The sequence below is a fragment of the Patagioenas fasciata genome, chromosome 8 (genome assembly GCF_037038585.1).
Source record: "Patagioenas fasciata isolate bPatFas1 chromosome 8, bPatFas1.hap1, whole genome shotgun sequence".
NCBI lineage: Eukaryota > Metazoa > Chordata > Aves > Columbiformes > Columbidae > Patagioenas > Patagioenas fasciata.
The window spans coordinates 11420806-11447589 of record NC_092527.1 but is presented as its reverse complement, the minus strand read 5'-3'; the positions used below and the strand labels follow the sequence as shown (position 1 = coordinate 11447589).

General features: G+C 38.3%; 1 protein-coding gene across 2 annotated transcripts in view; it reads right to left on the bottom strand.

Annotated features, from left to right (window-relative positions):
- The window catches only part of ANK3 (ankyrin 3), a 359991-nt gene that overhangs the window by 276862 nt on the left and 56345 nt on the right, over positions 1-26784 (bottom strand). The window contains exon 1 of one of the 2 annotated variants that reach the window (XM_071811684.1): positions 17552-18462. The exons of the other annotated variant lie outside the window; for it this stretch is intronic. Coding sequence (XP_071667785.1) covers positions 17552-17614 — 63 coding nt within the window. The 5' untranslated portion in view covers positions 17615-18462. Of the gene's footprint in view, positions 1-17551; positions 18463-26784 lie in introns of those variants that run through there. 2 annotated transcript variants of the gene reach the window in all.

Sequence of the window (26784 nt, the reverse complement as noted above, 5' to 3'; positions counted from 1 at the left end):
CTTGAAATGTACATAAGTAATCAACAGCCAGTAGACAAAATAAACAAACATAAATTACAATGAATACATAAGTGAATACAGTCCTGATTGTTTTTCCTTCTTTTCAAGCTTTATGGTAAATTTTCATTATAGACCAAGTCAAGTAGATAAGAATAATACCTACTGTGTTTGTGCTCTATGTTGAACACGCTCCTTTAAGCTCACTCTGGGATGTTGGGCTTCGACCACAGCCTTCGGCTTGTGGAGATTACTTTGCCGATACCACCATGTCAAAGAGACCAAGCTTCCAGCTGTATGTTCCCTTAATATTTGAATTCCTCCGAAAACTACTCTGTTTTTTCATTTACAGTTCTTTGATTGTACTAAAGCTAGCAAAAATATGAGGACATAAACTAGTAGCTGTATAACAAACCTGCACTACAAAGCACAGAAAGAATCACCCTCCTCCTGGTGTCAGAGGTGGGGAGCAAACCCCAGGGACCACCATCAGGCTTCCTGGCTGCTGCAGCTGATAGAACACTTGCACATTGCAAACATCATGCTGAGGGCTGAGATCAATGCAAAACCCCTCTGGCCACATCTGCCCTGAACGTAGCTAGCACTGTCCCCTTGCATAGGTACACAACCCCAAACAGCACACATGCATAAACAACCACCAGCTGAGACACTTTGCAGTTAGAACTGGTTTTATACATCTGGGGTTTGGTTCCTAAATTTCAACCAAAATGGTAGGCAGCTTTTTTGCTTCTCCCTAAGTATGCAGACCTCATTTTTTCACAACATAATTCATCACAAAATAGGCTGCCAGCACTGCCATTTTGTGCTGCCACAGAAGATTTTGCTGAGATAGCCATTAGTGCTAATGCTTATCCTGGCAATGGATCATGCGACTGAATAAATTTGCTTGCTGTAATTATTTGAATTACTTAAAATTAGTGAAGTGCCAATCATTTGTTCAGCAGGGAGATGCATACATTTTCTAACAGAAATCAAAGCAAAGTTGTCTTAGTCAACCAAAATGGATTCTTGTCTTTAAATTCCTCTTAGGGTTACAAAGCATTTAAAATTAAAAGCTACTTGGGCCTTAGTTAACCAGTCATTTAAAAAAAGTCCTAAGGGGTGTGGTTTTGAAATAACAATTATGAAAAACTCTTATGAGAAAGAATGAATATACAGCAATTCTGAATAAAGACACAAAAATACATAACTCATAATTCCCCAAAACTGCTATAATTCACTAAATGTTATTTAGATATTCCACAATCGTTGGTATATACTAAAAATATAACACCTGGAAAGAGTGATTAAATTTTGCACTATGGTTATCACCTTTCACTAGAGCGTGCACTGCCTCAGATGCACACCCTTGCCCCTAGGAAGCAACGGAAGTGTTGGAGATAAATCAAAGATGTAAATCCACACCGGATGAACTATCAGCTGAGTTTAAACTCACCGTTGTTCTATACCCTCGTATCATGTTTACAAGTCGTAAGAGGTCCTGGCACTAAGCAAGCTACTATTTCCTGAGGGTTTATAGAACCACAAAACTGCAAAGGAAAACCCACAGGTTTCTCAACATACACTGAGTGCCTGTTCCCGTACTCATAGCAGCTGTTGAATTTGCACTTTTAAGTTTAATTGACAGTTCAGGTATGAAGGCACATAAATACTGCAGCATTATAGTTGTACAGAATTTCACTGACCTTATTAATTTCAAATGCACGTAACTATAAACAGGAAATGAAAGTATAATCACTGTGATTGTTAAATGGATGTAAACCCCCTACAGCTTCATATCCAGGTATTTATACTTTAAGAACAATGACAGCTTGCTTTGAAAGGCGGTACCCTCACAGGACCTTGCCTCTACTTTTATGGCTACCCCACAACTGGGGCAGCAGACACAAGTCCTAAGCTATAAACCCTTGGTTGCCTTGTAGATTTGGCAGCTGTTTATATCCATTCAGAGCAAGTATGAAGGAAATGAGTGGTAAAATTTGGTTTGGAAGCAGCATGTATCCACTGTTCACTGCAGTAAATATAGACAAATCAAGGCAACAGCATGCCACATTTAGATGATAACCCACTCTCAAGGCAGACACCCAAAATCTCCTCTTTTATCCCCTCTCTCACCACATCATTGATTACATTCTTCTCAACTTGGATTTTTTTGTCATCACAAACTTGTTAACAGGTTCTGTTCAATTCTGGTAAAGTGTGAATGTTCCACAAAATCCCAAAAAACTACAAGAGCCACAAAACATTCAACTACTAACACAGAATGTTACATCAGGTTGTACATCACATATATTATCAAAAGCATATTTTTTCACATCAGTGGTACAAATATAAAACTGTTGTAAACAACAAGCATTTAAACTCATTCTGTAAACTGTGGATATTGTAATCACTTTCCAGCTGCAATGGTCATCACATTTATCTTTTGGCAATGGAAGCATGACAGTTGCCTGAAGTCAGGATTTGGTAGTGCTTTACTATGGGAAACAACAGTCAGATGCAGACAAGGACTCGGTTGTTTCATATTTTCTTCTCAGTCCATTGACTTCAATGAACAACAGGCTTCTGAGCAAAGACTGAAGTAAAGTCTGAAATCAAAGTGTCTACTTCATCCCATGCTTTTTGTTTTGTTTGTTTGGGGGTTTTATGCAGGTTTTTTTTATTGGTTGGTTGGTTCCCCATTCCAACCCAGGAAGTAAAATAAGGACAACTTGCCTATCTCTTCTTTTGAATCAGTTAGAATAATAGCTCTGCATTTATTTTGTTCTTGATGATGTAATGTTCACATGTTCCAGACATGAGCTCTTGGTTAGGGATGTAGATTCATTTTTCCCTCAAAGTTATGTGTTAAAGGACTAAAGAAGTAATGTGTTTGTTTGCATGATACTATCACTATATGAAAACCTGAGCTTAGAAGAAATGTATAATAATAGTATTGAGTGAATAAGATGACATTTGCTTATTTTTTGGACCGCTTTAATTTCAGCATTAGTGACTAAATCCAAGCAGTGTACAATATGAATCAATACATGATTCATTCTGCCATGAATTAATATGCATTAATTTAATAAAAAAAATCTAAAAGGTTATTTAAAAATCCCAACAGTGTATGCATGTTTCAAGGATAAAAATGAATCACACTACATAAAATTTCAAGCCAATTTCAATCCTGCAATTTGTTTTCAGCTCGTCATGACTTTGGTTTGGACACACAAGGGCCAAGTGCCTGCTAACACTTCACACAGCTCTCCTGCACATTGGTTGTAAGGAAACAGCAGTTCTGACCAGGAAAGATGTCAGGATTTCTCTCTCCAATCCCCTCAAGGTTTGATCCAGATCAGTAGTAGAGCACAGCTTGTTTGTATCCCTGCATGTGGAGTGATACTGGCTCCCATACTCAGCCAATAACCAGCACATGACCCACATTTGTCTTCATGAGGCTTGAGTTTCCCTGCTCAGTCAATCTCCTACATGATCAGTAGCTTACCACTACAGTCTTATCAAAAGCAATGGAAATACATCTCAAACATTTTGATACAGCATCATCTTTACTGTTCAACAGCTATAAATAATTTTACAGATGCATAATTTTAATTAACAACACTAGGAAGAAGACCAGAATGAAAACAAGAACCAACTTGCACTTTACCTAATACTAACAGCCCTCATCAATCTCAGTAGAAACTACAGACTCATTTAGTATTGTCATTATTGAAACATCAAGAAATTATTTACTTAGGAAATAGGAGGAAAAAAACCCCAACTATGCAAAAGGCTACTCTCTTCTAAGTAGTCCTGAATGAACTGGTCACTTATACACTTAGTCCCTAATTAACCTGCAAAATCAAATTATTTTTTTGCAGATTCATTTAATTATATATTCAGTACCATGTTTATAAAGTGGGAACAGTTCAGATATGTGATCCTTAGTGTAGCTTTTTTTAAAATAAAAAAAAATACACTTTATTTACGTGCAGACTTTTAAGGATATCTGTTCTGCTGAAATATACAACCCAATAATGAGATGAAAACACATGTAATAGTAGAATACTTTAAAAAAAAAAAAAATGTTGCTAAAATTTCTGAAAACATCAAGCCAATACTATGACTGATTCTTTCATTGTTTTCTATCCTGTACATTATTGGCTCTTAACAGTAACTGAGATCTTGATTCAGTTTATGAGACAGATAACTGGTGTAAGTGAGCAAGGGGAGAGTTCCTCCAGGGATGGAAGTGCAGTCAGAAGAGGCTTGTGAGAACATTCAATCATCCTTTTCCCAACAGACTGAGCACAGATACTGCTTAACTGCAGATAGATGCATCACATATTTTCAGAAATAAAGACATAAAATGAAAATATGTTCCAAATAGCTACTTTTCCCCATCCCTTCCCCAATGCTCTAATTATAAATCCATTCCCAGTTTTGTTGGATTTATCTCTGCGTGCACTCTGCAATATGCCTATCAGTATGAATGGCAAAGAATTACATAATGGCATTGCTAATAGTCATTCACAGAAGTATGCTGTAGTGCATTTAAAAAAACACACAGGCTAAGTTGGGCTAAACAAGTAGCCTGATTTAAAAACTGCTGAACAGACAAGCAACTCCTACTCTTCAGTGAAGCTGCTGAGCGCTCAACACTTGAGAATTACAGCACTCCGTAATCTCTGTTCCTAGTCTGCCTTCTGAAAATTTTGACTTTAGACAAAAGTCTAGTCAATACTAATCCCTGACATGGGAGTAAAATAGATAAACACAATTTTTGGTAGGAGTTTGAACAATTCTAGCTTTGTGTTGATCATGGAGCTTTGACTTGAAATGTGATGACAGGTGTAAGGGTACTCCAGATCTGTAATACAGGTTGTTGCAAATGAGCTTTTAGTACTCACTTGCAACAACCTGTATTACAGATCTGGATTCTGTTCTTCTCCCCTTACACTGTATTAAGGTAAGTTTTGGAATAATAGTTACACACCCTTGTTTCATGAGACCTCTTGACTGCATCCCTTTAAGTTCCAAACCTCAAACAGTAGTTAACAGGTTGGGTTGTTTTGGGTTTGTGTTGTTGTTTTGTTTTTTGTTTTTTGTTTTTTTTTTTAATTGTTTTTTTTTCTTTTTACATTTTGCACCACAACTCGAGCCTCTCATAGATTAACATTTTGTTGCCTATTTTAGAGTTTGTCCTGTCCCTCCCAGCTACAAAATAGCTTCAAGCACAAGTAGCAAGCATCAGAAGACAGAACAGTAATTGCATTTGACATAAAGCCCTCAAACTATATTTTACAGTCTCACAGGCAAAGTGTTATTGCATATTTGTTGTCTAGATTTTGAGTTGCAATTAAAGAGATGATATTCTGGATAACAGGAAAATGTACAAGTATTGTGGGCTTTTTCTCATGTTTCCAACACACCTCATCAGAGACTATATAAGCACCCCAAAATATTTTATGTGCTTATTTAAATTCCCTTTATTTCCAAATTCAAGTGGGCTTCTGAAAAAATGAACAAACAGAAAAGATGACATGCACCTGCTCAGGGTTTATGAACTTTTGCAACATAGAAATCAGTAGTATTGTAAAGATAAATACGAAAACTGTAAACTGGAATCATTTTATAAAAACGAGTTATCTAACCAGGCAAAGCACGCCAACCCTACACAAAGTTTGAATGACTACAAAGAAGAAATGCTGACATTATTTCAGCATTCAAAGTTGTCACATTGTTTACTGAAATTTGCTGTCCTTTCAGGATGCCCTACAGAAAACTGGACAAGATGAGATAGGATGTTATTTCAGGACCACCAAAAATTGGACTAATTGCAACCTTGTAATTTTGATTTCTCAGTGTACTCACAGTAAATTCAAAAGGTGAGAAACAGACCTGAGATGAAATAGACAAATTTATTCCTGAACTTGATTTAAGCCATTTTATTATTACCATGAATATTTCTTATATATACACTTCAAATCTCAGTGACTACTATAATGTAGCAAACTGATCTAGCAGATCTTTTGAAAGGACTGTAAGGGATATGCTGACCATTCTTTACCCACATTATTTGCAAGCAGATTTCCTCCTTCTATTTTGGAGTATTACTACAAAGCAAATAACAGAATTTAAAGTATGTGCCAAGAAGGAAAAGCAATAACAAAAGCAGTGAAGCGAGCACTGTGAGAACTCAGGGCTCCTGCCCATATGCCCCATTCTACAAATCAAACCCACACCCCGATTACCCACCCCAGATCATCTGTTGGAGGAAAATGCCACCATTTTAAAACAGTTCTTGGTAATTTTAGTAAACAATGGAGTCTTTAAAAGGCACAAGAACTAGGGTAGCCAGCAACACTGCCCTTGACAGTAGCTGAAGTGATACAGCCAGCAACCTTGCAGGTCAAGAGAAGCACCGCTCCTCCTGCCCTGCATGGCCTGCTGAAACACAGAGTCGCCTATGTCCTCCAGTATTTTTAAAATTCAAGCTGGATTGACACTCCTTCTGAAGGCAGTCAGCTTGCCTGCCTCATAGTCAAACTTACCTAGATCACTAGCCACCTTTTTCTTACTGCCATCAACATTTGTTGGTGTGCCCTGGAAGCAATCTGTCAGAATCAAGTAGATAGGTCCCTTTGATTAAATATCGTTTTCAGAAAATGAGCCGTGTTTAGCCTTAATTTACAATTAGGCATTGTAAATACCATGCTTTCCAATCTGCTGATAAAAACACCCACTCCAGAGATCAGGCAGAGTCCTCATTGCCTTCCTCTCAGAGCTTCCACTCCAGGGAATGGTTTGATGCTGCAGTCCACAGCAGCTCTTCCCATCAAGGTCACAGCAGAGGGCTGCTGCCTGCCCCTCCACACTGACCCTGCCTGCTTTGCATTTCATTTGACATCAGGTTCCGTTTTGCCACAATGCATCTTCCTTACAAATACATACGTATAGAAGCGAAGCACAGAGTGATGAACCACAGCTTAATTTTGTTTTCAACGTCTTATTGTAGCCAACACCTAAAAGCAGAACTGTGAGTATGGAAGTCAGAAAGGCTGGCTCTACAGCTAAGAGTGAAACATTTCATCATAAAGACATCTTTTCATTTAACAGAACTGCATGTTTTCATATGATTGAAAAGCCCAAGACAAGAATGAATAGGAAGGATGCCATTCTATGTCGCACACATACGTTTGTGTAATACAAAGGAAAGCAGAAGACATGGAGAGGGAGAAATCCCTGTATTAGTAAGTCAAGCCATGGATATAATAAAGATGCCTAGAAAGGGTAAGGTAAATAGAATATCTGTAGTCATGGGCTCCCACTTCATAGTCAAGTTAATAAGAAAACCAGAAAACAAAAGCATGCAGTTAAATTAATGAAATGGCATAGACATGGCATTGGGAGTAAATACAAAGGCTTGGCTCAGTGAGAGAAAAAAAAGAAAAAACTAAAGCAGAAGCAAATTGCTTTTCAGTTTTGTTGCATTTGGGTTCTGTTTTGTGGGGTTTTTTTGTTTAGCGGAACACTAGGGGGCAATGCAGAAGGAACCGATATCCAGCAGAATTCCCAGGATGGAACTGTTTTACAATATTGTTCATGTAGCACACATAGACTCTTATTTCTAGGACTCAGGAACTTTTTAAAGAAAATTCCAAGTGGCTTTCCTGAAATAGAAGCTTTAGTGGTTCCAAACAGATCGTGCAACTATTTTTTTTTTTTTCCAAAATAGTAAGCTGCCAGTAATACAGTAACATTAACAGGCTCAGCATAAATCTAGTCAGGCTAGCACTTACATAGCTAGTCAAACTGATTGATGCATTTGGGAACCCGGTGAAAACAAAGGTTGTAGTTCTTGAGTTTAATTATTGTCCTAAATTCAATAAAATAAATTATATGCTCCTGTTTAAGAGTTACCCTGAACAGTTAACCTTGGTTTTCTCTTCAATTTCTGTTTAATAGAATCATAAATTAGAATGTTTCAAGCCATGATTCCACGTTCAAAAATTCAGCTTTCAGACAAATCACCTACAGGCCTTAGTGCAAACATGACACTTCATTATTCTATCTAATTTCATCAACACCTGTGGATGAACAGATATCCTGTTTGGTTTTATTTTAATTGCCAGCAGCTGATCTTCAAATATTTTCATTTATTGAGGTACTAAGTTGCTGAGTTTATTGCATTATTAAGTATGAGGTTCCATTTAAAAACAATACTGTGAACACCTTGCTTAACACAAGTTTGTTATAGCTGCTTTAACACCTTTTCCCTCAAATACTCAGGTAGTAAGCAAATACTACCACAGTGACCACCATCATTGCATTACCTTTTATTTTCCTGTTAAAATATCAGTAACATGAACAAGTTTGTATTAGCTAACTCTAACTACATTTTGATTCAGATCTGTATCTTCCTTGTTATACACTTTCTTTTTTCTGTTACTTAAAAACCATCACTATGCTTATCCTCACAATACTTCTAACATTTAAAAAAAGACCAATAATATCCTTATATGATCCATAGATACATTCTAAAATACTATAAATTTTATTTTCAGCTGGGATTGTCCCTCTCCATGTAGGAGACACATTATAGATATGTGACAGAATTACTCTCCTGGCTCTATAAAAGCAAAGTTACTTACTGATTTCATCTCCCTAGGGAATACTGCTTCAAATTTTTACCTCCCGTAACTATTTCAGCTGATGTTCTCAATGACAGAAAACTGTTTCTTACCAGGTACCAAAGAAATGCCAGGAAGTTGTGTGTAACTGGTGTGCAAGAGGCTCTAACAAGAAGAGAGACAGTGTAGCATAAATAGTAATGAAGGGAAAAAAGTTAATTGCTTCCATTGTAACTTCTACTCGTCAGTTCATTCATTGTTTTGAAGGAGCTGTACAAGAATTATGTAACTAACACATATGAAGATCATGAAATGTTCAAACTAAACTTGTTTGAAAACTGAATGTTAGACAGAAAAGTGCTGTGAGAAACTGCTCTGTACCAAACAGCCTTAAATCCGTGGTGCCTGGATGACTGAACTAGCTGGATCCCACCAGTTTAGTGTGAACTGACATCCACATATTTAGATTTTTGTATAATAAAAGGAGAATTAAATAAAGCTGCTCTCTAGCATGTGTTGTTCAGACACAATTGAGTATGAGTGGAATCAGCCACCAGAATTACAGAGACCATCTTTGATACTAAATTTTCAGCTAGAAAACCATTCAAAGTGACACTGCTCTATTCCTAAGGCTTTCCCCCGTGAAAACTCCACACTGGCATTCTACTGCAAATATTAATTACAAATTAGTAGTGATACTGTCTCCCAACAGCACACAACAGTAATTAAGTAAATGAAATTACATGGTTGTTTAGGGGAGCAGGGAAAAGGGGAAGAGCATCCGCTGCCATCACTTGCAGAGGACTAGCCCCATCTGACTAGGGTACATGTGAACCCTGCCCGAGGCTTGTATATTCTGCCTTTACATTCCTCACACACAGCTGAGATTTTGCCTGAAGGCGGCCATCTCCATCAGGAGAAATTTCATCCTCACCATATATAATGCCTCCTGTTTCAAAATGTTTTAGGAAACATTATTTACTCTCAGAGCCTGCATGATCAATATATCCATACACTTTCAATATGCAAGCAAGCCCAGATACCATCCCCTGCCAAAGGAGCCTAGCAAGAAAAAGCTGGAAACCAGCAGAAGAGGGTGAATGCTCTTACCCCAAAAAACTCAACCCTGGGCAGAACTTCTAAAAATCCCACTTCCTCCACCACCTCCTCTCCTTTCACAGATTTCCCATTCACTCCCTGATACAGAACTGATAATGAACTCTTAGCATTCTCTCAATTTTATTTTTCCACATTATTTCATTAAGGAAAAGAAAAAACATCTTCCACTACAGATTATTCTATGAATGACGTGTCCAAAAAAAAAAAAGGAACACAGCTTGCAGTGATCTGTTCATTTTCATATTGATAAGCTTGCATCAAACAATTAGAATATAATAGAAGAAAAAGGCCACATACACGCACAACAGCAATACACGACGGTTATATAACCATTATTGCTCCCCTCAAAAAGACTATTTCCCCCTAAACAGTACTTTAAAATAAAACTACGAAACAGACTTAATGGTGTACAACATGAAGCACCGCATAGCTTAACGTTATTCCCTTTTACAATAAACAACTCCTTAAAACAAGTATTCACACCAATCAATCCTTGTTTACATTCACAAATCACTAATGCGCTATGGAGAATTCTCAGCAACCAATATCTCTTGTAAGCATAAACCTGAGACAAGTCTGGGATGGTAACACTTTAAATTAAGTGTCTTAAATATACTTAGCTATGCATTTAATTTAGACATAAGACATAGTGTGTATCACATATCAAAGAAATGCTGAAGAAAATATCTGATGTGTAGTTTTTCTCCATCTATTTCATTCTTCTTTAGTGCTAAGGGGAAAAGGCACGGTTTGGGGTTTGTCATATGCTATTTTGGGAACGAAAGGACTGCAAGGCTCATACCTGTTTCAGTTTATCCAGCAAATACTTGCAATTGACGGAGTCAGCACCTGGCAGTCAGTGGAATGCACCAACCTGCACCTCTGTTAGCAAACTGGAAAAAAAAAATAACTGGAAGACAACGTGACTACTGTTACTTTGTGAAAGTATTTAGGTATTGCTCATACTCCAAACTTGACATGTGAGGTGTCTAGAAATGTGACCAAAGAGAATTCATTACATTAAGGGTTTAGTCAGATACCAGAAGTTTCATCACTTGAAATAAGGACTAACACTTACCAATTGAATGTTTTTATATAGCATTAAAATTTAAAATCTGAAGCTGACTCTACCAGAAAAAGATCTGCATGTGATTCAAAATAAGTGGAAGCTGGAGTAAGCTGAAGTTTACACAGGTGTTTACTACAAAGATTCTATTACAAAAACTTCTATATCATTTTCTGTGCCACTGATGACTGCAAAACCACAGTATGTAACTGAACCTGACCCATTGGGTGTCTCGCAGTAACCTAATTGTATATAAAACAATTTACTGCAAAGGAGACAACCTGACCTGGACAGCAAGTGCCCAGCTTATGGAGCAGGAGGCACTGGAAGTCCTCCAGCTGAGGAACCAGGCACCATCAGTAACCACACACAAGCCATCCTGGAAGAATGCCCATTGCACTTGTGCTCTGCCACAGCACACCCAGGAGAGGCCACCAAGGAACCAGAGCCCACATGGGGCCTTGGTCCTTTGGGCGATGATATGACTGAAAATGTATAGGCTCTATACCAGAGATGATAACCCACTATAAAGTGTCCAGTTCAATATAGGTAAAGTCTTGAGAGAAGAGAAGATTCAACCCAACAAAGACACTCAAGACCATGAACTTCCTGATGGAGAACATATGGCAACAGCCAAGATCCTTCAAAGGACGGAACATCTCAGAAACCCAGTAAGGAAATGCTGCAAAATAAATTGAAGAAGGAAACAACAACACAGGGCTCAGAAAGAAGGCAACACTGTGAAATGCCTGGTTGTATCACAGCTAGGAACATAACTCATTGAAGCAAGAGGAAAATTCCCACTTATCCACAATAGTACTTCTACTTCCTAGATCCTTCAGAAGCACAAGAACTATCCACACCCGAATTTTTTGGAAAAAGCTCAAAACTGTAGGATGAATTCATCTCGCAGAATCCAAGAATCTCCCTGAAGTTTCATGTTCTCTCACAAACTGCAGGATTCCTCTTTTAAAAGACCACGTTAATGAATAAATAAATAAGTCTGTTTCTTCAGTGTGAGTAGTAATCTAGCAGCAAATGGAAGGATTGTCTCTCAAGTTACAAGTTCTCACACTTATTTACATAGTGAATTATGTTAAAAATCCAGTAATTTAATGCACATTGCTGTTTCATTTAATATAGACTATAACAATAACTTTTTTAACTATTTATACACCTAGGGAGTAGGAACTGTTGACTAATACTACTGAAGCTAAGTCATGTCAGAGTATTTTTTTTCCAGGGAAAATAAACATTTGAACTGGCTCTTTTCAAAGCAATAAGATGCTTAACTTGCCATTGCATATGCTTTATTGTATTCCAGTATGATAAAACAATGATACTACCAAGTACCAAAGTGATTCTAGCCAAGGCAACAGGACATGCCAACGAAGAGGATCTTCCAGAAGTTCGAGGCTTTTTGTACTTTGTGGTTTTTTTTTTTCCCTCTAATATTCCTGCTGAAAACGTGACTTTAATAATCTATCACATCAAAAAAACAGATGTTAAAGCTGAAAAGGTAGAAATTGCCAAGCAAGGCCAACCCAAACCTGTTTATCATACCACTAAATTCTATTTTCATCACAGGATGCATCAACATATTAAGGCTTAAGACAATTGCCATACAGTCAAATTGAAATCTATAATATCCTTATTTACCAAGACAAGAAGAGAAACCACTTCCTTGTAGACTTTTTTTCCATTTTATTTCACAAATGTAAGCAGCTTTTAGTTTCTCACCTTCTCAGGAACCAACCAAATTTAGAAATCAATTTACACTCCAAGTAATGAGTTAATTTTACAAATAAAATTAAAGCTACAAAAAATTTAGAAAAATCACAGAATCACAGAACAGTTGGTGTTGGAAAGAACCTCTGTGGATCATTGAGTCCAATCCACCTGCTAAAGCAGATTCACCCAGAGCAGATCACACAGGATCATGTCCAGGTGGGTTTTTACTGTCTCCAGAGGAGGAGACTCCACAACCTCTCTGGGCAGTCAATTCCAGTGCTTTGTCATCCTCAAAGTAAAGAAGTTTCTCCGCATATTCAGATGGAACCTCCAATGTTTCAGTCTGTGCCTGCTGGCCCTCATCCTATCATTGGGCACCACTGAAAAGAGTCTGGTTGCCACGTGCTTGACTTCTACCCTTGAGGTATTTACATAGGCATTGATTCTATCATAAACACTTTCTTTACCATTAGCAATGAACACTTTTCCACTGGGAGGAAACATCAGTGAACACTCTCCCTCAGCAACCATAATGTGTTTGAGAATTGAATATAGATCAACAGAGTTCATTAAAGCAACCAAATCAGTAAATTTAATTGTAAAAGACAGCTTTGAAAGAAGTGCAATACCACCATGAATCTCAAAAACAAAACAGCATTTCCCATCTTGTCATGATAAAAGTTGCTCTTCACAGGTCCTGAGTTATGATCAGAAGTCCCACTATAGTCACACACACACACAGATTTATCATTTGACCATTTAAAGATGAAATGCCAAGACCTCAGGCCCACAAATATTGTACCCACTGAGATCGGTGATGCGACTTCACTAGAAGCAGTCTTTGCCTATAAAGGACCTGATCCAGCTCCATCACAGGTAGTGACAAGTCTTCTCCCAAATCACTGTTGCTATTGCATTTTTACAGTGGGGAGTGGCTCATCACACCCATGAGAACCTCTGACCTCTCAGCATCTACTTGCAACACAACTGTCCCTTGAAGTTTCTCATCCCAATAAAGACACTACTGACCAGACTTTCAGCTGTGTGCAACAACAGAGGAGTCCTTTCTGGAGACAGCCACTAATGCTGCTGAGTCCAACCTTGAAGCTACAACAGAGCAAATACTCCCTGGCAGAAATTGCAAAGTGTGTTCCCAGTGCAGTGAGACCAGGCTACTGACTCAAAACATGAGTTAAACCTCCTATTAGTCCAAAATCATAATGTTGGCCACCCTAAATATTCAGACCCCAAGCACTGATTTTTCCATCTGCTGCACAAGTAGCTCAGTCTTCTCTGCATCACATACTCATATTATACACAAAGCAATAGAACACAGCGTTGAAATCATACTACAGTCATCAACTAAATAAGGCAGTGAGGTGGATTAATAAACAGATTACTCTAGAATCACATTTAGAATTCAGCATGAGCTCTCTCATGCACATTTAAGAATAAACTCTTTTTTACACATTTCTGTTAGGAGTTTCCATCACTGATTTGTGCTATACGCATACTGAAAGATGCATCAGCAACATTAATCGTGCAGGTTGTCTGAAGAACTTGTAGGTAACATGGGCAGAGAAGAACAGAAGTTTCCTCTAAACAAAAAATATGCATTTCCAGAAAAGCGTCTTGTATGAGAGTTTAATGTGAAATTTCCCACTACTGAAAAGTGATTTATGCCCAGCAAATAACTGTGAAATTAAAAACAACTTTTACTACAGAAGTTTTGAGATAATCTAATTTATTTCTTGTTTATGCACTCCTGATTATCTTTTAAAGCTTCAAAGGACCACAAATATTTTCATGGCTAATTTTGTCCTGGTAGTTTGATTCAAAAGAGGACAGAATACTTCTCTTTTGTTAAAAATCAAAACACATCTTGCATCTCTAGTGACAGTCGAGTTCAGTGCTCTTCTATAACTGAGATTCCAAAGTTTACTGAAAAGTGATGACACAAACATACAAGATAAAGCCACTCCATAATGCCTAAGGATTCAACTTGACAGGTTCAAAGCACTGACTCCGTAAAAGCGTGACTGGAAATTGCAGGATGACTGAGGCTCAAGCGCAAGAGACACAGGCTGCTGGGAGAGAGAAACCCTGAAGGATGGAACAGAGAAACTAATTAGGCTTCCTATTCCATTAGAGATAATCCTGTTCAGTGTAGCCTCAGTAATAAATATTGATGCAGTACTGTTATCATCCCTTGAAAGCTGTATCCCCACAATATCAGTGCTAAACACAGTATTGCTCTGCTTTCGTTGCAATTGTCCATCCTTCAAAATAAATCTCAGCAACAACTCCCAATTTACTTCTTATCTTCATCCTCTCCATCTAGACTGAAATTTTCAGCATACTTGCAGAAAATCTTCTGCTTTGGCCCATCTGTTCTAAATGCACAGTTATTGCACATCTTTGTGCTCAAATGTGAGACGCTGTTTGCCAGGTTAAGGCTTATCTTTGTGGTACACCCTAATCATACAAATTTGGGAATTCGGAACACACACTACTGATTATAATTTCCCTATAGTAAACTGGGTGAGCTTTCCATTGCTGTCCTCCTGCTCTTCCTGTATCTATACTTCAAAAATTGTGTAAGAACAAGAAAACTAATAATTGCTAAAGAGGGAATGGGATATGAATGAGTACTTCAGCAGTCAAAGAGCAGAAGGAAGATTTGCCACCCCTCATCTCTGAAGATAAATGAGACAGACGGCAAAGGAAAGGCTAAATTTGGAGAAAGCACAGCTGCCAAGAAAGGAACTATCTAAAGAGAACAGAAAGAAGGACACAGAAATTCCCACTTCAGGATGTCTACTTTTAGGAGAGACAGGTGGTGTAACACAATGGAATCCCAGACCCAGTTAAGCTTTCACCTGGCTCAGGATTTTGCAGCCAAACACCGTTTTGTTTATCAAACTCTTCTTGGAGAGCACTCCTGAGTTAACCAAGTTTTCCACTGGCCATTCAGAGATTCATCTTTTGAATCAAAACATCCAATTTAGAACCTTCCCCCAACGAACTGTGAAAAGTGGGGAAAATATTTACTGGAACCAGAAGAAATAGTTGCTTCTTGTTTAAAAAAAAAAAAAAAAAAAAAAGTGTTTCCCTTTCCATTGGGCACATTCTGACCCAAGCCTGTGTTTCACACTGACATGCAAGCAGCCTTGATATGCACTAGTCATGAGGGATGTGCCTCAGCCTCATGCAGCATATCCCAGCAACAGTCCCAATGATTCCAACAGCATGAAGAAAAATCAAAGCAGTGAAACAATATTTTCTGCAGGTTTAAAAAGCTCTAGCTGCTCCATATTGGAGTGTAATGGTTTGCAGTCACACCCTGGCGTTACCTACCACTCATGTAGTGAAGGCTGGAGGTACATAAGGGTAGGCTTCACCATTACTTTGCAAGGCATCAACTGAGCATTGTGATATTGGCCTTCAGTGCTCACAGGAGCAGCTCACAAACAAACACATCCCACAGCTTCCCCACCCACCTCCCCTCAAACCAGAGACACACTGTGCCAGTCAATGGAGGGTAGATTTGGACAGGGCAGCTGTAGACTCCTGCCCACAGAGATTATCAAATTCATAAGGTGAAGATATAGGTAGACAGTCACCAGCCACTGCTGGAATAACAGGTGAGACTCCAAACTTCACATAATCCTAAATCACCTGAGCTGCTCTGTCTTGTTGACTGCTGGGTTTGTCATCTAAAGACAGATCTATATGAGCCTAAGCCATAAAACTTGGTGTGTGCTACAACGCTACAGCTAAATTGCTGAATGTAATAAAAATTTTCTGTATAATACAGTAAAAACAATAACAGTCAAAATTTGAAACCCATTCCAGAGTTTTGTAGATACCTATGAGTCTATGATCTATCTTCTAGTCCTGAGGCAATCTGTCATGCCTGATGGAAGCATTTTTTAATGTCAGGAAGGTATCCTAATTTACCATTAAAAGTTATTTCAATTATATTTTCCCCTGCTTCCTTCCAAAGCTGCTCTTTGCAATTTTAGAATAGATGGGCCAATCTGGTTTAACTTGCCTTTTCAACAATCTTTACTGAATCCTTCACCAAGGAAATGGATTAATTACGAGGGTGTCATACACTCTCATATGGTAGGAAGGCAAACATACACTCAGAAAATGAAGGATGGGAGTCTGAATATATTATCTGCAACAACGATAAACCTTTTGGATGTCGTCTTTACAGTACTTGAGAAAATTCACATTATGAATTGATATACTGAGTTAATAATTTAAATATGGGTTTGAAAAACCTGAAAAAGTCAAGTTACTAGGTTTAACAATCTGGCTCTTGAGTGTAAGCACATGAAAAACACCCATTTCAAAATGGGAGGGGGAAATTACACAGATATCAGGAAAGAAACAAAATGCAACACATAAGGTAATAATCAAAATTGTTTAAGTGCAGCCTCATACAAAGACGACACCATGACGTAAATTAGTTCCACTGAAATTGGAATTGTATTCCAGAGTTCAGTGTAACCACAATATTTCTAAGCCTTAAAAATATATAAAACTGATTAAAGTGGCATACAGTAAAAAAAGTTTTTAAAAACATAGCATTATTATAAAACTTGCTTTTCTTAGCAATGCCCGTAACATTCATTTACAAGAGCACATGTTGATTATCAGTCTCTCCTTTCAAATAGGCTTCATTTAGGTACCTGGTTACATTTCAAATACACTAGGCAAACTATATACACATTGAAATTCTATAACTAAAATATATTTAAACACTGGAGTATTTAAATAGTTCAAACCAACTGAGTTGTGATGGCTTCACTGATTCCAGCAAAGAACACACCCATCAGCATCTAGCAAAAACAAAACCTTCCCAATTCAACCATCATCCTTATTCCAAACAAATTATCCAAACCAAAGCCACTCCACACCCAGAAGCAAACTGCTAGAACACAAAATGACTAAAAAAAAGGCATTACAGCAGACTACCTATATAGGGAGTTACCTTTTTTCCTTTCTTTTTCCTGTGAGCTGGTTTAGCATTTTTCTCCTTTGCTTCCTCACTCATTTTTCAGCAGGTAAATACACAGGGAAAGGGTAATAAAAGAGATCACTGCTTGTATTCCAACATGCAAAGCCACTGCAAATATTCACAGCACTGAAACCAAAGTCCATCTGCTGACGTTTCTCAGACAAGTAATAGAATAACTGCTGTTTAAAGGCAGTCTCTGCTCCTCCTGCTCAGCCTTGAATTGCTCATAGCCTTGCTCTGTTTTCCTCAGTGAGAAACTGGGTGTTCTCACATCAGTCTCGTTCCTCTGCAGACAAGAAAACCCTTTTCCTTTCTCATTCTTAACTAAGTCTTTACTCCAGAGATAAGATCTTGTCAATGCTTCTCTAGCTTGATCATCCACAGCGCTTCCAGTCTTGAATGGGGTTGATGAGCCACACAGAAATTAGCTTCAGACGGCTGACAGGTCGGAGAAGCATTCACCAGCGGATGGCTTGCTGTTTCTTGCAGACAGTGAAAGTGAGCCTGAATCGCTCTGATTGCCGGTCGCGTACAATACCGACATGTGTTGAATGCATCAGGGCATACCCGAAAAGGAAGCTTCCAAGAGTGATAAAAGATCAGGTTACTGGATCTTAAAGCCACTCCCAGGCAGATTCAAACAATAAAAGGCACAACACGCTGCTGAAGAAATTGCTAGATGAGATGTTTACGTTTCCAACAGCTCCACATCCCCATCCAAAGGAACAGCAAATTGCCACTCTGAACAATAAGGTTTATAATATTAATTATTCATCTCATAAAAGCAGCAACAATGTTTCAGCAAAACACATATGCACAACTATCCGTGCCTGTGAGAGCTTGCTCCTCCCTGAACGCCTGTTCCTGTGACAGGATTTGTACGGTGTCTTTACTAATGCAGCTCCGCCACTGAAGTGTTACGTGCCTCATGTGTGTGCACGACTGACAGGTTACAGATCATGTTTCCACATGCTGTGACCTACTCCACAGAATGCTTTGGCTACTTCTCTACAAGTCCCATGGAAAAAAAAAAAAAAAAAAAAAAAAAAGCCAACGACTCAGGAGAGGCCAGACATTTAACTGCAATAATTCTTTCCCCTCTGTGCCCATTAAGATGTGTTTCACACAACCCACACGTTACCAACAGCCACGACAGCAGTCATTGGAAATGTGTCTATGTTATGTCGTTACCACATTTAAGACAACACACCTCTCTCTAGGTACATCCAGAGATTCCTATACCGACCTGTCTCCTCCCACCAAGCTGGCTGTGGAAGGGTGGGATGGATGTCAGACAGCACACAACAGCCCCATCCACTGCACTCATTCTGCGGATCTGAGGTAGCAAAACATTCATTTGCTCATTTCTGGGAACTCCAGTCACATCGGAGGTGCCAAGTGACAATGCAAGGTTTCTCTTCTGTTGTGTTTTGTGTTTGGTTTTTTTGTTTTGTTTTGTTGTTGTTTTTAAACAGGCAACCTCCAATTAATATATGTATTCTTTGATGGGGAGGGCAGATGAGGGACACTGAGGTGAATATCAATATCCTCTGCCTCTCATCTTTTCATATTTTCCCATCCTTCACCCCCATTTCAGTAGCATTCCAATCATGGCAACCAACAGGCATAGCACAGACTAAGAAAAGATTTAATGCACTGATTCATAATGCTATTTGCCTCAAAGCTCTCTCCTTGTATCTTTCCCTATAAATGAATTCCAGTGAACAACCACAACAGCACCATCACACGGAGGCTGTTTTCTGTGCTTTGGCAACAAGTCATTGTGCTCACCATCTTCACACGCTGGAAACAAACCAGCACTGTCTGAACCTGTGGCTCCAAATTAGGGAGATAAGTGTCCACATCAGCCTGGTAATGTCGATATTTTGAGGAACTGTACCTCGTAAATGTACCTCATCTCTGTACCTCTTTAAATAAATATTGTGAAGAGAATACTGAAAAATTTATTGGCATACAAAGAAATCTGTACTTATAAAGTAGTATTTTTCTACAAAACACAAAGAGCATTGATAATGCACAAAACCAGGAATTTAATTTTCACAGGCAGTTGGTTTTTAATGGCTGTCTCCGAGAAAGAAAAAGAACCCCAGCCTTTTCCAATCTCACATTTTTTATAGATGTTATGTTATAAACTAAAGTGCTCTCTACTGGTTAACAGTGGGTAAAACAATGCCTCAACACTCAAAATACCATCCTACCCTAATGCATGTGAAAAGCAAATCTCCTTTCTTCAAGACAATTTTTTTACTATGCTTGCATCCACCTGGACAACACATTTTCTGAAATAAGTCCAAATAGGTAGAGTTTTAGTACAATTCAAGTGTGTCTTCTGAAAACAAGTTAAGACTTTGGTACACTAAACTGGCTAGCTAAAAGAAAGCCTCCGCAATTTGTGGCATGCTTAGCTAATGGTATGCGTAGGAAGTCATTTTGTATTACTTTTGAAGTTAAAAGGTCATAAAGCACAGTCATGCTTCTTCAGGAATAAAAATGATAAAATTCCCCTTCCAGAGTAACCTGTTAGCTAGCAAGACCCAGGTTTCAGTATAAGTTGGGGAATGACCTATTAGAGAGCAGCGTAGGGGAAAGGGACCTGGGAGTCCTGGTGGACAACAGGATGACCATGAGCCAGCACTGGGCCCTTGTGGCCAGGAAGGCCAATGACATCCTCAGGTGTATTACAAGGGGGGTGGTCAGTAGGTTGAGAGAGGTTCTCCTTCCCCTCTACTCTGCCCTGGTGAGACCACACCTGGAATATTGTGTTCAGTTCTGGGCCCCTCAGTTCAAGAAAGACAGGGAACTGTTGGAGAGAGTCCAGTGCAGGGCAATGAAGATGATTAAGGTACTGAAACATCTCCCTTATGAGGAAAGGCTGAGGGAGCTGGGTCTGTTTAGCTTGGAGGAGACTGAGACCTTATTAATGTTTCCAAATATATAAAGAGTGAGTGTCAGGAGAGTGGAGCCAGACCCTTCTCGGTGACAACCAACAGTAGGACAAGGGGTAATGGGTGCAAACTGGAACACAGGAGGTTCCACTTAAATTTGAGAAGAAACTTCTTCTCAGTAAGAGTAACAGAACACTAGAACAGGCTGCCCAGTGGGGTTGTGGAGTCTCCTCCTCTGGAGACATTCAAAACCCGCCTGGACACATTCCTATGTAGCCTCATCTAGGTGTTCCTGCTCCGGCAGGGGGATTGGACTGATGATCTTTTGAGGTCCCTTCCAATTCTGTGATTCTGTGAGAAGCTGACCCATTAAACCAGTTCCTGAGCTCAGGTACGCAGGCCAAGGAACATCACAGGTTCTCACTGAACTTCAGTTATTCAGCTGTGCACCCAAGTCCAGCCCGTGAGATGGAAACTGTGTTTACTGGGCTTTAGGACTTACGTCCTGTTTCTAACTCACAGAGCATGCAATTATTCCTAAAGCATCAATACCTTTGGTGGCTCCTTATTTCAGAACCCCTTTAATTTTTCATGTTTTCTCATTCATTTTCACAAAAATGAGTAATCTCCCAAGCACTGGTATATTTAGAACATGAAGGAAAAAAATCCAGATAAGCAATAGAAGAATTTCATAGTCACAAGATGCTGTGAGAGGTAGGAAAAGATCTCACATTCCTCTCTCCCCATATTGCTCAGCTAACCATAGCAACCCTGCAGAAAAGAAATGTAATGAATCTATCTTCTGCCATGTGAAGCAATCATTCATACGTCAACATTTAGACCCTCTTATGAGTTTTCTTCTTCATTTCTTCCTTACCTCAAAAATGGTACCAAGTTCTTTTACTCCAGGTAAAGCCACTACGACAGAAGGATAAGCTAAGTAGATATAAGAGTATTTAACACCCTTAGGAAAGGCTTTTAGAAAAAAAAAAAAAAAATTTCTTCAAATTATGCCTTTTAACTTTATTCCTCTGCAGAGCCAAAAAAATTTATCTTTAATATTAAAACAACTATCAAGTGTCTGCTGACATCAGTCCATCTCTAAATAATCCTTGCTCACAGAAGTATTTTAACTTTTCATAATGCTCACAACAGGTCTTTCTCTGTGGAAGTGCATGCGTATGTTTTGACAACCTACAGCAAAGGAATAACATGCAGAAGTGTAATAGTTTGCAATTACATAGCTCCTTGAAAAACTGAAATGAATACACCATACTTTAGAAGCTACAGATTACTGATGAAGACACAAGAAGTATGTTTGAAGAAACAAACACACTGCTCTCTGTAACTTACTGCTTAATTACAGTAGCATCTAGAAGTGAACTTTCACAACCTCTTTGATACGTATCAGTTCTAGGACAGTTCTATTTTTAAATCAAAATAACTCGCATAAGAGGACGAGAGCATAGGCCAAGTTCTGTCTATCAGGACAGTTCTATTTATAAATTAGAGTGACTTGCATGCAAGAAGCAAGGGGTATGCAAGTTGTTATTGGTATCTGTTTTGTAACTGAGTGCAACAGGTTTTAAAAAGCACAGCTTTGATAGTAACTTGCCTTATCAAGACAACATCCAAATCCAAATAGCCAAACAACTTCAAAGTCTAACAAAGGGACTAAGTGTGTGGAGAAGGCAGAGCAGACAAAGAGCCAGCTTGATGTTTATGTGTGTAGAAATCCAAAAGCTTGTGGCATTCAGTGTTTCCTTTAAGATCACTTTGCAAAAGGACGGCTTAGTACTTCCTCTTGCATCTCAAGCAATATTCAATGCTAAGCCAAAATTCAAGGTTAAATCAAGTATTACTTAGACAGCAATGGAATTTGTGCTCAGAGAGTCAAAAGTAAATTAACTCTAATCCTCGTTCTCTAACAAAATTAAAACCAACTAAAAGTCATACCCCTTTTAGATGCAATGTATATAGTCCCTTCAAGAATGTAATGAAGCCTTTTGCTGAGATATTAAGCTAAGAAAAATAAACCAGTTTTGTGGTCAGTCTCAATTCTTTTTCAAATACTATAATTTGAAAAAAATACCAGTTCAAAAAATGACAATTCAAATACTACCATTACTGACTTTGTTAACTTCTAACAGAATTCTAACAGCCTATTTACCTGTCTGCTCTTGTTTGCAAAGGTGCACGTGTGTAGAGGTCCATAATCTCACCTAAACCCCCTTATCTTCAGGCTAACATTGAGAATGGAGTGGTGGTTACCATTTACTAACAAAACCTGGATGCTGCCATGGTTTCCTATAGACTCAGCTACCAACCTGAAGAATTTTTGTCCTAAAAATCACACACTACAGGCTATCATTATACCACTTGATTTCCCTTCTTTAAGTGGAAGCATATCATCAATGAAGACCCCTTCTGAGGTAGAAGCAGAAGTCAACTAAAGCCGTAAGAATGAAGAGCCTTCTGATTAAACACTCAATGATGAGTGTGGCAAACTCTCCTGCACTATCAAGGAAGAAGTTACTACAGCTCCTTCCAGAGGGCAAATATCTACACTGAAAAAAAAAGAAAAATTATTCTGATCTTCAAAAGGCTAACTGAAAATAAAAGAGAAGCAAAGACAAGGCAACTCAGGTTTACAAGTTAAAATTAATTTTCATACTGAAGTCCAGAGCTGAACATGAGATGCTAACATAAATCAAAACCAAGCTGTCTCATCTCCACAATTACTTGAACATATGTTAGCTAACTGAATTTAGGAGCCTGGAGGACACACGTATCCCTTGAGGATGGAACTGAAGGGAGTCTGGGAATGAAGCCCAGAGTGGCTGGGAAGTTACTCTGAGGGAGAAAGCTGAGAGATTAAATTCCTTTCCTTGCTCCCTTAAGGGGGGAAATCAGCTTGCTTTAAACATCCCTCAGCAACTGAAGTTTGTAAGAAATGCAGTTCCTTATAACAAGGGGAGACCAAACCAAAAATCAGGTAAGGAACAAGAAGTCATACCACAAAATACTATGAAATGACTTAGCTAGTACAAAGTTAATTCTCTGCTAACTGCGTTTGAAGATAGTTACACAAAGATATAATAATTTATATTCAAGCTCTTTCAATTCCTGTTTACCTGCTAGGAGATACTTCATGATAGATATGGGGTTCCATTTCACTCCTTTTGTATTTTGCAAGACCATTTTTTTCCTATTATTTTATAGAAGTTAAATTTTCAACCTAGAAAAACAAACCATTTTACTAAGCTAAGATTACAGGTTTTATACTAAGCATGCATATAGCTGTCAGTGAACTCTTGTAGAGGAAGGATGATAGTGAGAACAGCCAATTTCAGGCAAACTTCCAAAGGACCAGAGTGTGGGACAAAGCAACCCCACCCTACAGAGTCATATTTCAGACTATTTATTGTATTCCAGGGTCCTTCCCGTCAGAAATCATGGCAGGATTTGAAGTTTGCCTTCCAGCACAGTGTCTGCTCACGTTTCCATGTAGGATACAAGTTGACACAAACAAGCCAATGTGCTGCCTCTCCCAGGGCTGGTGTTCCTCAGGCTGTGTTGAAGCATGGTGGCCAGGGGGTGTGTGTCACCTTGCCATGGTGCTTCCTTCACCACAAACCAGCAGGCAGGACCATCAGGCCTCATGTCATCACAGGGTTCACCCATTCGGTTACCTGACAACAGTGTCCCACAACAGCACATCTCTGCGGCTGGTGTATGGTAAATCCAGCCTTATGCCAATCCTGTTAAGACAAGTATGTGGGACAATGGAATGCAAGAGACAGATAAAGCAAATCTATACCTGGGTGCATGTGCAGCCTCTTTATTCCCCAGAATAATGCATATTTTGACAATTATGTGGAAAAAAAAAAGAAAAAAGGGACAGTAGCTTCACAAGCCAGGAAAATGCTATAAGCCTTTATGACAGATTATTCACAACCCTACAAATTCCCTGAACTCATAAGTGCTGAACAACCCAAATTTAGCTTTCATTCTAAGGCCTTAGGCTGCAAAGGATTTTTTTAATCCAGACGCTCATCTGAATTTTACTGGTAATATCACAGCAGCAGCAAGAAAAGCAGTTCTTTTAAACACAGGAGAAAAGGTTATGTTGGAGCAACTCTGCTTGAGGACCACATTTGGAGCATAACAACACAGTAAGAGTATTTAGCAGCTTTTCTCCCCAGTTCGGGAGAAAAGTGTGCTTCGTTTTGGTTAGGTGATAATTTCTTCATTTCTTACCTTTTCTTTTAAATCATGATATCATATGTACCCACCATAAAAATCATTGTAAAACTGCAAGAAAAGCATTAAGTCATAGCACTAACTGTAAAATGTGTAATGTTCAAACTTAAAGTTGCCACTGAGGAATATAACAACAAAAATTATTTCTAGCCTCCCCACTGTTACGACCAACAGCACCTTAAGTGTGTACAAGAGTTGACATTTGGGTTTAACAGCCATCTGCCCAGGTGCCTTTTAAAGAAGAAAACCCCTACCCAGATGAAATCTACTCTATATTGCAACATTACTTCTATAAATCTGTTTGTATTTGCGCACAGATAACAATTCTACAGTATAGTCCTGAGGTTAATCAGTTTATATAAGTTACCAAATTAGAATTTTTCCCCTTCAAAGAAAAGGTTTTCCTTGAAATTTTTCAATTCTTTTGCAATTTTTATGAAAATATCAGCTAGAAAAAGCATTGGGGGTCGGGGAAAAAAGGGAGGAGTTGTTCCCATTCCTCTCTCTGTCATACAATATCTTCCTCCTGCTCCATTAGTAAGGAGAAGAAGTTGAAAAACAAAGCTATTTTCGTGGTAAACAAATGATTGGTTTGTGGTGGGGTGCTGTTTGTAGTTTTGTTTTTTGTTTGGTTTAGGATATTTTGGGTTTTGTTTTTAAATCACCACCAACAAAAGCAGTAATCTTTTTGCCCAGCTACAACATATACAAAATGGGTGAAATGATGGCCATAATTATTCCACAGAGCACCAAATAATAAACCATATCCTATTTATATTCAAGGCTGTATGCTGGCCATGATTAGATTTCTTTCATTAGAAGGTATGTGGATGGGAATAAATTCACAAATAATGGAGAGGCAAGGGAGACCAGATCAGACAGAGTCTAAGAGGTCAAACAGGAAAATACATTAAAGCTGATCATTCAGTTACATATAGTAAAATATAACAGTGTCTCATTCTTTTTATGTTATATTATTTTCTCCCTATCACTGTACCCATAATTTGAAGCATCCCAGAGACTTCCAACATCTAACAGCAACAAATGTTTTTTGCCTTGGTATGATTTTTTTTAATCTTATGTAAGCACTAAAAGTAGTTTGGGGTTTCACCTCTTCCCAACATGACAATGTGTACTGTATCTACCAGAAAAGCTTTTCTTTACCAAAAAACCCAGCAATTCAAGAACAAACAGAATCATTTTAAGCTGCTCTAGGTCAGTGCCTATTGATTAAAAAGAGTCACTTTCACTTGCAATTATGGAAGCAATTTACGTACAGCTCAAAAGGAAAAACTTTTATCTAGAAAGGTCTGTCAAATATTTGTTTCAACAGAATTGGATCAAAATTTAATTTCTTTCTACAATGTGTTTGTCTATAACACCATGATAACGTAGAGCTCTATGCCTAAAACACGTTAGGAAGATCTAAAACAAACACCACCTGTACATTTGATATTCTTCTGTCTACAGAACTTCCAAGAATCTTTTCAAAACTGGAGCTACAAGAAAGATTCTCTATTAAAATGTACAAATAAAATAAATAAATAAATAAATACAAACCAAGAAAGTACTAGGGGTAGGGTTGCACATGACTCTATTCTTGTTCCGTTTCTGTAATCACAAATTCAATCATTCATGAAGAACATAGATTTTTTTTCAATTTAGTCAAGGGCCAATTTGAGTTTCTGGGTTGTTATTAAATTAGAATAGCTTTAAAAGAAAGATATTTTCAGTTTCTCAAAATGAGCAGAAAAAGCTTCATAATTAAGTAATTAATTCATGAAATCTCATATTTGATGCTATGGCAACAACACTTGGCATCAAATGTAAAACACAACCAGATATAGCAGAAGGTACTAAAAGTATCAAACTTTCAGCTTCATGCAAGTTGCAGTTGCCGAAACTGCTCTCTCCTATACAACATAGTTCAACATTAGCTTTATGAAATAATGGAAAAAAGCAAACAAAAAGGAAAAAACAAAAACAAACAAACAAAAAAAAGCAGGAAATATCTCCCAGAAAACCAACTCAATCCCA